This window comes from Aptenodytes forsteri, unplaced genomic scaffold (assembly GCF_000699145.1).
Source record: "Aptenodytes forsteri isolate BGI_AS27 unplaced genomic scaffold, ASM69914v1 Scaffold82, whole genome shotgun sequence".
NCBI classification, from domain to species: Eukaryota; Metazoa; Chordata; class Aves; order Sphenisciformes; family Spheniscidae; genus Aptenodytes; species Aptenodytes forsteri.
This window is the reverse complement of record NW_008795490.1, coordinates 5804855-5817057: the sequence shown is the minus strand read 5'-3', so window position 1 is coordinate 5817057 and position 12203 is coordinate 5804855. Positions and strand designations below refer to the sequence as shown.

At 40.9% G+C, this 12203-nt stretch overlaps 1 protein-coding gene across 1 annotated transcript in view; it reads right to left on the bottom strand.

Moving 5' to 3' along the window:
* SYNJ2 (synaptojanin 2) overlaps positions 1–12203 on the bottom strand; it is a 61465-nt gene that overhangs the window by 32972 nt on the left and 16290 nt on the right. Inside the window, exons 4-5 of the mRNA XM_009281442.1 lie at positions 4877–4960; positions 2971–3032 (exon numbers count right to left, since the gene is read on the bottom strand). Coding sequence (XP_009279717.1) covers positions 2971–3032; positions 4877–4960 — 146 coding nt within the window. The remainder of the gene's footprint in view (positions 1–2970; positions 3033–4876; positions 4961–12203) is intronic.

The window sequence follows — 12203 nt, the reverse complement described above, 5'->3', positions numbered from 1 at the left end:
TCACCAGCTTCGTTGCCCTTCTCTGGACACGCTCTAACACCTCAACGTCCTTCTTGTAGTGAGGGGCCCAAAACTGAACACAGTATTCGAGGTGCGGCCTCACCGGTGCCGAGTACAGGGGCACGATCACTTCCCTACTCCTGCTGGCCACACTATTTCTGATACAGGCCAGGATGCCATTGGCCTTCTTGGCCGCCTGGGCACACTGCCGGCTCATGTTCAGCCGGCTGTCAACCAACATCCCCAGGTCCTTTTCCGCCAGGCAGCTTTCCAGCCACTCTTCCCCAAGCCCGTAGCGCTGCATGGGGTTGTTGTGGCCAAAGTAAGGAAATGGGCTCCAGATCTTTTTATGTTACCGTTAGCCTTGATATTGCCCTTTGTATGCTCCCACCTCTTGGCTGTCAGCCTGGGAACTACATAGGAAAGACAAGAAGAGAGGAAAATATATTACACTTCAACAGGAATTGCCCAGCATCTTGCAGGGCTGAGCCTAGAAAGAGTCAGCAGCAGCAATGGGGCCTAGGGCTCCCGTGCCAAGGCCAGAGAGGCACAAACACACGTCATAGGCGACAGGGTTCAAACATCTCTGAGCTACCACAACACTGAGACATTCACTCTCAACTTAATCAAATTAAGCAGGAAGGTTAGTAATCATAAGAACTGCTGCGCTGGATCAGACCAAAGGTCCTTTTAGCCAAGTGGCCTGACCCAGATTCTTCAGAAAAAAACACAAAATAGGACAAGTATAAAGTGTTGTTTTTTTTTTTTTTACCTATATCCCCAACCTCTCAAAGCCTGACATTTAGAGACTCTCAAGCCAAGAGCTTTCAGCCAGATGCAGAGGTACCCATTCTCCCCTCTAATTTTTTTTCAAGTTGGCATGCGTGTGTTAGAGGAGCTGTGCTGGCTCATCAAGAAACAATTAGATCTTAAAGCCAACTTCCATCATGTACTAACAACACTGTAGTAGTACTTAAGAGGAAGCTGGATAGAAGTAGACAAGAAAAATAAAATAAACACTCATACAAATGAAAAGCTATTACATGCTGCAAAGTGACATGCAATGGCAAAGTGTCAAAAAAACAGCAAGCACGCATATTCTGGCATGCACCTTTAAGTCCTATAACCAGAAATAAGCCACGCAGAAAACCATGGAAGGGGAGAAAAGAAAGAAAGAAAGTTATCAGCATGGCCTTCAACAAACATGGCTAAATATATTTTCTGGTGCTATTTATGTTCCTGATTCTGCAACCAGTTCTCTGTACACCAACTCTTCCCATACATTTGCACCCCTCTGATCTCAGCATCAAGATCCTACTTCTCCGCCAATGTTGCTTCCTTACAACAAAACTGCTGAAGCTCAGGTCACCTGCTTGAGTACTGTAAGCAGAGGTCCCTGAGGATTTCTCAGGGAGAGGGGATGAAAAAGATCCACTAACAAGATTACCATTCACTTCTCACAGCGCCTTCTCAACACATTAACCTATCAGATGGGAAAATGTAACGGCTAAATCCACTCTAACACTCTCAGAAAAGCTGTAGCAGGTTGTTAAGTTTCTGCGTCTTTTTCCATAAAGGCCATCACTTATTCCTTGCCCATTTTCAAAGGACTGTCTTTTGCAGGTGTGTAAGCAGAGAGATCCCTAACTTCATCTAACATAAAGGCTTTACTGCACACAAGGGAAAGAAGGAATAGCGCAAGTGGATCCTCATGTTCATGTTTCTTACAAGAAAGCTATTCACCAGTTGCATCAAGGTCAGAGAGAAAAGATTCTCTGAGCTAAATGGTCTTATGGAGTTGTTCCTTGCTGAGGTACTCTCGATTTCTTGGGCAGCACAAGAGGATGCTGAGTAAGTTATTGATTTCTTCTTATATAAATTATCCCTGCTGTGGAATGCAAACCTCTAAGATGGAGCTTCAGGGACACTGGCAGGGCAAGTTACCATGGCACCAGATGACCACAAGACCACGAGTCTCAGAGGCATTTGAATTCAGTAGGATTTAAGAGCCTTAAAAAGCTTGGAGAATGTAGGCTAAGACCCTTCGGAGCAGGGACTGCTATGGCGCATAGTCTCTTTAGATTCTAATCCCTGTTTGGGGTCTTCAGTGCTGCAAAACTATTAACAGTCACTAATGTCATGTTTGCTAACAGTTGCAGTAAATGAAATCCAGGAATTAACAGGCCTTACAACAGGCACAACCAACATAAACTCTGATTTGCCAAAACCAAATCAAAATAAAAATTAATCACATGACCTGGCACTTACAAGTTGAAAATTTGGCCAAATCCTTCATGTCCTTTTCAGGCAACATTCCCACTGATGTCCATGGGAGTTTGCCCTTAAAGGATAGCACTTCATAGTCAGACATTCAAAGGAATCAAGCTAATGTATGGCTTGTTTTACAGTTTCCAGCTGACAAGCAGAGTATTAATGGTTTAAAAAGGTTTAGAAGCCAGTCTTTGGGTAAAGTAGAAAAGCATCAGCATGACAGCATCATACAACACTGATCATAGAATAAGACAATGCTATTTCTGCATAGCAGTAAAACAATGAGGAGAAAAACAAATCCAGATTGGAGAGGAAGCAGTGTTTACTTTTTAATTACCTGGGTTACAGTGGTAAAGAACATATGTTCTGTGTAGCTTAAGTGTAAATTAACATTTGTTGGCTCACAAAGGGTTACATAGACCTTCCTTTTGCATACCACTCAGTATTTCTTAGCTTTTACAGAAACAAGCCAGGAGACCAAATTAATTCAATTACCATTGAAAAGAGAAAGGAAAATGCACAAAAATAAGTGAATAAATAAAGTAAACCCACTTAATAATCCCACAACACCTGGGGGATTGGCAACATCATCTGAGAGATGTTTCACATCTCTCAGGATTTACTAGGAAGGCATAAAGTTGTGGAATCTTGGTTAAATGCCAGGCTGCTGTGTTATTGCCAAAGTGGAATGAAGCTTACCTGTCAAAGGCAGGTGCATTAGCTTCCAGACCTCTGTTAAGCCTTAGATGATGAGAACCCACCTAAAATAAAATATTGGAAAGAGAAGAAGGAGAGAAATAACTTCTTAAATTGCTAGAGTGCTAAATCACTAGATGTCTCCCTTTTTCCTTCAGAGAAAAACATCTAACAGCACCAGACACCTCTAACAGACTCCACACACCCACACACATATCCTTAATACAAAAGCCACAGCTTCTATTAGAGAACAACATTTACAATTACAAGTGAAAACACGATTATCATTAAGCAAAGGGATACCTACACATCTTTTTATGGCCAAACAAATCACATCCCTTTGCCAGCTTCCTCTAGCAAATATCCCACACCGCCTCACACAAGCATGCTGTGTGCCCAGCATTCTTTCTGCCCTTCCCTCGACAGAAAAGGCTACAGTTATGCCAGTTCCATGGGTTGTGTCCTGAGTTCTTTCATCTTTCATTATTTACAGAAACTGAGAAGTATCAGAACAGGCCTTTGAAAATATGAAGGATGGAATCCTGTACCATCAATCTAATACGACTTTTAATATGGATGTCAACGACAGTAGCCTCAAGCTCCTTTTGAATGCTAGCTACTGTTATTGCAGTACGCAGAGGGCTTCTTTCCTCTCCAAAAACTACACTGCTAATTATTTACAGGATCATGCATTGTTTCCTGTACTTCATCATCTTCCTTTGTTTTTCATGAGGTTGGTTTCTGCAATTCTTTCTAACACCAGTGCCAGCACACTCACATCCAAGGAATAAGAGTTATGAGTATTCACCAACATAAATGAAAGCTGCATAATCTAATCCAGATTAGGCAAAAAAGTGTGTGTCCCTACTAAAAAGTTGAAAATTCTGCTTAACTAGAGATGCTACCCACTACCCAAAAATACTTTGGGAAAAGCTCTATGGCTTCATAACATACAGAACAACAGTGCTGGATACAGCTACACCATGGGCAGGACATGTGCACAACCATACGGGCAGTCCTGCTTTATAAAAAGAAGCAAGTATTGCACTGGATGGTGCTAACAGACAACAACAGATCCTTTAGTCATCTTCCTTTCATGCTAAATCCAGTAGTTCTGAATGGTACCTAGGTGCTAGATTTAGTGATTAAAAAGTATCAAATGATCTTTAGAGAATCGATAAAACCAGTTATAGTATGTATTCTCTCTACTAACATATATGCATATATGTGCATACTCATTCCAGTTGCTTATCCCTCTGTTCAGAGAATGCAAAGAGTGATAGGATGATTCCTATTTGAACTCGTAACCGTATATAAACTGTAAGTCACAGTAAGTTACATATGTAACCTGCTAGGCTTGATGCAATAATCTCCTGATGAAACCCTACAACTCTGCCCTGCACATCAGATTAGATCATCATCACCCTTTTGACTGAAATCTAGCAAACACACCATCCAGACATTATACTTTGTTTCAAGGTAACATGTTCCTGTAGAGCTCCTGGTATCCCTAGATACTCCAATTTTATTGTGGAGGTCAATATCATCAAGCCAACCGGGCATTTCAGAAGGACAGGTTATTCCAAATCAAATAAAAAATGTTATAAAGATATTGCTGTAAGCTTCAGCTTAGGACATTAGGACACAGTTCCTTACAAACAGTTCCCTGCAGAGGCACACAAACACATGAAAATGTTAAACTTCAGTTAACTATAGCCATTTGCCTGGTTCAGTTCTGTTTATCTAAACACACAAAATTTCCTACAAGGTAAACCTAAATGAAAGAGCTCAGCATTTTCATGGAATGAGCTTTGCAGCTCATTTAAAAAAACAATTAAATTTTATGTAACTTCTAAATTATAAGTAGCAAGAGAGATAAGTAAGGTAGGCTTTTTGATTATTTGTTTACCTGAAGCCCTGGTTGCTCCCAAAACAGTGGAACAGAACCTCTGATCTGCACAAAGGAAGAGACGTCATCATCCAAGTAAATTGTCTGCAAAAATAAAATAAAGGGAAGGAGTTCTGCAGTTAGATCTATCAGTCTGTGACCCTTTCATCAGGTGACAGTTTAAGACACTGAACTCAAAGGGTAAAAAAAGTAAACCATGTATCTCACTGTATCCACTTACTGCTCAGTCACTTTTCCATAGTCTCACAGGCAGTGGAACAAAGCACAACGTATTTGCTTTCATGTCATCACAGCAGATTCAATTCACTACTCACCAGAAATAAGAGAAAATTTAAAACACCACCACTGGCAGGAAGGAAGGAATCCTTCATCCACAATGAAGATGGATTTGATCCACTGGTGGAGACACTCAGGAAGACCAGCCATATACTCTCCCTCTGCCTCTCTCACAAAATTTAACTGTGCAAAATGTCATTGCTCCTTGTGACCAATGATGGGTAATGTCAGGTGTGGGATAAGCTTAACTCTTGCTTTATTTACTATTTCTTATTTCACTGCATGTTGTGCCTTGTCAGAGCGTCCAAATAAATCTCAGTGAAACCAGCAGCTTCGCCACTCCCATTCTGAAATACAGCGAACAGCATGTGATCTACTGCTTTTCCAGGGCGCTTATAGTGAGAGGCTCCGAACTCCCCATTTCCTTCCCTAACCAGACCTCAAACTCTCCCTTAATATTTGTTCTTATGATCACTGCTAACAAGCTGATTTTTAGTCAAATCTATGCAAAGTGCAAAGACTGATTTCCCCCTTTGCCTTCCCCCTCCACCAGCCCCCAAGCAAAGCGTTACATTATATGTTAACTTAGCACAAAAGGTACTATATTCAGATTCAGTATGACCACAGAGCAACTGTGCAAAGCCCGGCTCACTCCCCTGGCCTATACTTAGCAGTGGAATCTTGGCTGTTTTCCATGGGGGATACATGATACACATCTCCGTTATCTCATGCATGACAATGAGCCTTCTGCAGCCCTGTGGAGGAATGGTATCCAGGTCATCCAGGTAGCTGCTTCTCTAACTGCATCATATCATCTAGCATAACTGCTGCCAGCTGGCTAGTAGCTCCCAAAATAGGAAAGAACATGAAAAGGGGTTACTCTACAGTCTTAACGTGGTTTGTGTTTTTGGATTTGCCACTAGACGTGCTGGTTGGGTGGCTCAGGGGAAGTGCCTTCATTTACCTTTACCGCTCATCTTTATAATCACTACCAATGTACAATTTTTAGAGCTACACATGTGAAAAGAAGCAGTATAGCTATACCAGAGAGGTAGGTATTTAAATATTCTGCCACCAGTTTTACCTAACTAATCTTTACAATATTTTTGCAGAGCACTTACAACTATCCCCATTTCACTAAGATGAAAGACTTAAGTGACTTCATTAAGGACACAATGTCATGTTAGAATGATGGCTAGCCCAGACGTAGTGCCAAACTGTATGTTTCAATGTTTTTAGCCTCACACCAATGAATTAAGAACCCTTCTCTGTTGCATCTCATCCTAGCACAACCCCCTGCAAGAGAGGGGGTTGGTCAGAGAAGCTTCCTTACGAGGCCTGCCTCACAGCTTGAGTAATGTGGCTCTAAAATACGCTCTCCCAGTAAAGTTTCCTAAACATTGCCGGCATCTGAGTGCAGGAGCTAGTTACCATGGCAACACACTGGTGCACCTCTCTTTGCACTTCTGTGCTCAGAAGAGTTCATCCTGCAGTTGGGCTACAGGAGGAGCGAGCAGGCCCACCTTCTTCCTCTTTATCACATCCTCACTGAGACAGGTTGTACCAAGATGAGTCAGTGACTTCTAAACACTGAATCATATTTTCACTCACAGTCATGGACCCAGAGGAGCCAATTCTAAGGTAAAGCAAATTTGTGTAGCTCCACTGACAGCCCCAGCATTATCCTGACTCACACTAAATGACGATCAGGTCCTGAATCTATGCAAAAAAGAATCAGGACTGGCTCACTTCAAAATTTGACATGAATCATCACCTTAGTGATGCAATGAGTTGAAATGAAACATCTAATGATGACGATCACAGACAAAGCTTCATATGAACTACAATTTGGCCACTCAAACAGCTTGCTACAGAGGATCAGTTTTCTTTACAATCTTCTGGAACATCCTGTTTCCATAACTAACTGAAAAATCGACAGCTCAGGTATCTCTTTGGCCAGTTCTTTTAGAAGTCCCAGCTGCAAATTCTCTAGACCCACTGATTAGAAGATAATAATTCTAATCCTAATACCTGCAGTTTAACATCTTCCTGAACTACAGTTTAAATGGAAAGCATTTCATCACAGTTAAAGACCATGAATATATAACCTGCCTTCTTTATGCCAAATACAGAAGAAAAAAACTGACCAAACATTTCTGCCTTTCTGCATTAACAGATGCTCGTATTTCCACTTACTAGTCATTCAACATCATAAGAGTTAACAGATGTTTGTTACTACTATCACTCACATTTTCTGTTCACTGGTTTTCACCCATTACCTCTTCTAACTGTTTTCTGCTCTATTAAGCTGTCTGTTTGGAGAACTGAACAACAACAAAAAAAATTCAAACCATTTGGGGATCATTCCTGTGATCTAAACAGGATGCCCACATCCTGATGTGATGGGCTGGGGACGTCCTCTGTCAGGATGAGGTCTAATACAGAACTCCTCAATGATGACAGGGCATTTTAAAGAAACTGACATTTTTATGCATGTTGCCATGTAGCTTTTAGAAATTCAGATGTTTTTGAACTGGAAGCATGGCCTCTCCAACATAGTCATTCACAAGAAAGTTCTCCACATTAGCACATTTTTTTTTTCTTTTCATTTACAGGGCTCATCATTCTGTTCTCTGGAGCAATTCTGTGGTCTTTCACAATCCTCTCAGCTCATTTTCATGACCCAGATGAATCCAAAATTATTTTCTTCAAAGCTGCCAGTGAGTTGGAAAAAGACCTAGTATTTTTTAATGAGTGGGAGAGTAACACCCTTTTCTGCCAGTCATTCCTTCCTAAACAGACTGTAACCATTTCATTAAGCATTACAACTGTGCAAATCTTCCCTGAATTTCAGCAATACCCACTATCCTTCATTCACCACTCCAATGAAAATGACCCCTGATCTTGACATTGCCTTCTACTATGTATGCCCCTTGACATTACAACAATACTGGCAACAGCCTTCCTACCAGCAGACATCTTAAGTGAGCAGGTTGAAAGACTGAGACTAAGACAACTTTCCAGTTCAGGAATGCACATAATCCTAACACCCATATACACTGTAAGAAACCACATTTGATAAATCTTAAATAAGCACTGATAATACATCCAGGTTAAAATTACACTCATAAATAAAAGATTCCAACTTCACTGCTTATGCAATTCCAGCATTTATGCGTGGTTAAATACAGAATTTATTTTCTCATATTCATCCAAGCTTTGATCATTTTTTGTTCACAATGTCATGTTTTCTACAAGCACATATCTGTGCCACTTTTTTGTCGTTCTAGTTTTGACTTTATTACCCTGTCCTCTAGCAGATCCATTTCTCTTATTCTAAGGCACTACACAGAAGACGAACAGTTCTTTAAGAAAACAAACTATTCCTTCTTAAAAAGCACTTTATTTCCAGAATTTTCCTGTCCTCTGTTTTCCTTAACTCATGGACAAGAAATACATCCAAGATCACACGAGTTTTCCTCTAGCAGTTCATGAACAACATTTTGGACAACACTTTGTCATTAGGGTTGATACATACTGCTAAATCTTTGTCTTTGGGCATCATAAAACTATTGTGTAATCTTATCTTTTGTCTTAGATCCAAAATGACAGCAAGTTGTTGCCTACTTGCCCCAGGGAGAATGTTCATTCCTATCAAATCCTCAAAACACTCGAGGACTACTTCATTAATCTCAAAGGGACTGGCCCATAGAACAATCCAATCCAGTTAGCTGGATGGATTTTCAGACACGTTTCCTGCAGTTTCCCATCAGACAACATAATAGCAACTGGATATTTAACCCATGTGAAGGACCTCTTCGCCTTGAAAATAGATTGCCTGTCCTCTGACCTCTGGTGTTAGAATTCACCCTGTTTTTCTTTCGACTTCTGCTGTCTTAGACTCTTTTTGTAGTCTCCTTCTCCGACTCCAGGATCAAGGGTGATAGTGCTGACAGTTCAAGAGGGTATTTCTCAATCTTTCTCTTCTGTTGCATAGGGCCAGACCTTGCCCCTGTGATCCAAAGACCTTTCCTGGTAACACAAGCTTCATGCACAGGTACTGCTAGCAAGCTGCTGAGCAAGAAGCAAATTGGTACCACTTCTGAGCAAGAAGCAAACATCTACGTCAACCAGCTGGTTTTCTAATCCCAGCATGCTGCTCCCATTCATCGCTTGGAATAATTTATTCCCTAATCTCCATCACTCAGCTTCATTAGAAGGAAATAATTATCCAGTCACAACTTCAAATGCAAAATTCATTACAGACTCAAGGGGCACAGAGACAAAGTCCATGATGAAATGGATACTCACATGGCTTGTTCTGGGATTCCCAGCTCTGCCACACAACCCACAAAGAGCATGGATAACAGATGGCCTAAACATACCTCTCTGTGAGTCCCTTTAACTCAGACCACAGGATCCAAGGATATACTTGCCAAAATAATCCTCTTTGCCCCTCCTGGGGCCATACTAAATCTTGATCCAGAAAATAAATTAACCACATGATTGCATCCATTCCTCTCCTGGAGAGCTATCCAACATCGTCTAGGAGTTATTGTGAAATAGGGATCATTTTTTTTAATCCATGCCTGACAATTTTTTCTTAAACTGGAAGAAAGGGAAGGTTAATCCAAATTCATGGCATTTCCTTTTAATGCCTTGTCAAGGTTTCAATTTTCTTTACTGAACAGTTCCATGAAGGGGAAAACAACTGAAACCATTAATTTATCTTTGGTAAATTAGAGTTGTTCCCCGTAAGTCACATACTAAGATATGAAGAGTTTAGCACGACTCTTTGATGGGTAACTGGGGGAGGAGCTGAAATGTAAACAGTGACAGGCACACAAACTAAATGAAGAAAGCACCCTTGTTTCTCAACGCTATCAGCAGAAAACAATTAGAAGAATGTGATACAGTCTCAACTTTAGGGGATTAGTAGGGGAGGAAGAAAGGGTGAAGGGAAACATTTAAGCTATCACTGGCAAACAGAGTGTGATTTTAAAACTACTTGAGGATTAACTGAACACTGCAAGTAGAAAGGGCTGCCATCCCATTTCAAAATACTGGCAGCAAATCTGGAAGTACACATTAGAGAGATTTCAAAAAAGCCCTCTTTTTCCATCATGTTTTGTTTTTCCTTAAGTGTTTCCTACCATTTTTTCTTTCTTCTTTTTTCTTTGTAAAGATGCAAGCCAAATGATCAAATATCTGAAAGATCTACTAGTAGCTTTTTTTGGGGGGGGGGAAAGCAAAAGTGAAGTGAGATATTTAACTTTTTCCCCCTTCTTCTCAAAAAATGTGAGTCACAGCAGTTAAGTGAGCCCACAAAAAATGACTCATTGCAGAGCTAAAATGCCACAAGGCTAACTCAGTGGGAGACAAAAGCATACCATCTATGCATAAAAGAGCTGCCTGGAGATAAGACTAATTGTTTCTCCCTCTTCTAAAAACAGAAAAATGTTAGAAGTAATTCCTATAAAGGGGGGAAAAGTCCTGGCTTTTCAGAATCCTAGGGTGCTATTTATCCATGAAAGCACACAGCCAGCATGCCATTATACTGTACAGGCTGCAGCAAATGGAAACAAAATGTTATTCAGCCAAGATATTACCTCATAGGCGATTAGTCAGTAGTCTACTATGAAAGTAGGAGAGAGTTTATTCTAGGACTCTTCCTTCCTAATGGTAAGTGGATGCCAGCTTGAACTGGACCTCAGGCATCCCAGTGGTTAGCCCAACTGCACTTTCTTAGGACACACAGTTTGGTAAAACTAGTGTTTATCACCATTAGCAACAGCAACCTTCTTTTCTCCTTTAAAAACAAAAACCAAACAAAACCACAAAATCCTTTAAAACTGCAAACCCTTGTTATAATTTTCAACCTACTCAAGCCTTTCACCCTATAACCATTTCACTCTCGTGCTTTTGCTTACCCAATTGCAAAACACTCAAAAGCCTTCAGTCCTCCCACTTCACGGCAGCCCCTGGCTGAATGGGAACAAAGCACAGCAGTTCCTGTGAAGAGCCTGACCCAGCCCCAGCTAAGGGAAGCATTAGCAACTGAGTACTGTTTTGCCACTCACCAGGAGCCAATCCCCAGGTTTTCTGCTGGGATGCAAAGGCCATCTTATTTTTCATGCTAATCATTTGCAACATAATGTACTCCAGGAATATAATTAAATAGAATGAGTTACTTCTGACCCAACTAGTGAGCAGGATAGCAGAAGTATTTCCCATAATTAGACAACTGCTAAGTGCAGTGCTGCAAATGTGAGACTGATCTGAAAGAAAGATGACAACCCTTTCTAACATTTTCTTTCCTCTGCATTTCAGCAAGAGAACATTCTTCAAATCCTGAGTAACGTACTTTGCACTAATGCTCATGAGAAGGCACTCAACTAAAATAGCAGACTGTACCAAGTTATTATTTAAAATTACATGTCCCTTCTTTTCCCATAATTAGACAACTGCTAAGTGCAGTGCTGCAAATGTGAGACTGATCTGAAAGAAAGATGACAACCCTTTCTAACATTTTCTTTCCTCTGCATTTCAGCAAGAGAACATTCTTCAAATCCTGAGTAACGTACTTTGCACTAATGCTCATGAGAAGGCACTCAACTAAAATAGCAGACTGTACCAAGTTATTATTTAAAATTACATATGTCCCTTCTTCTGTTCCCAAGTTCCAGGGGAAAATTCCACTTTTTGGTGAGCAGACCTATCTGCATCTCCCAATGCACTGACAGACTTTCTAGAAAGATGTATACGCTGCAGGACTTGACTTGCAGTTGCTTTGGAGCAGAGGCACAAAAGAGAATTATTAGCAGAGAATTCAGAGGCTGACATTAAAGACCCAAGCACTGCAGGGGAAGAGTTTGGCATCCAACAAGCAGAATTTGTGGAAGCCTGAACATTAAGTGGAAAGCTGCCAGGCCAGCCTTCTGAAAATGCAGGCAAACCAGGAAAAGGAGGGACATGAGCAAGAAGCCACCCACATCCCCAATAAGAACTCTGACCACTGGGCAGAAAGTCACACGTGTAACATTGTGCACGC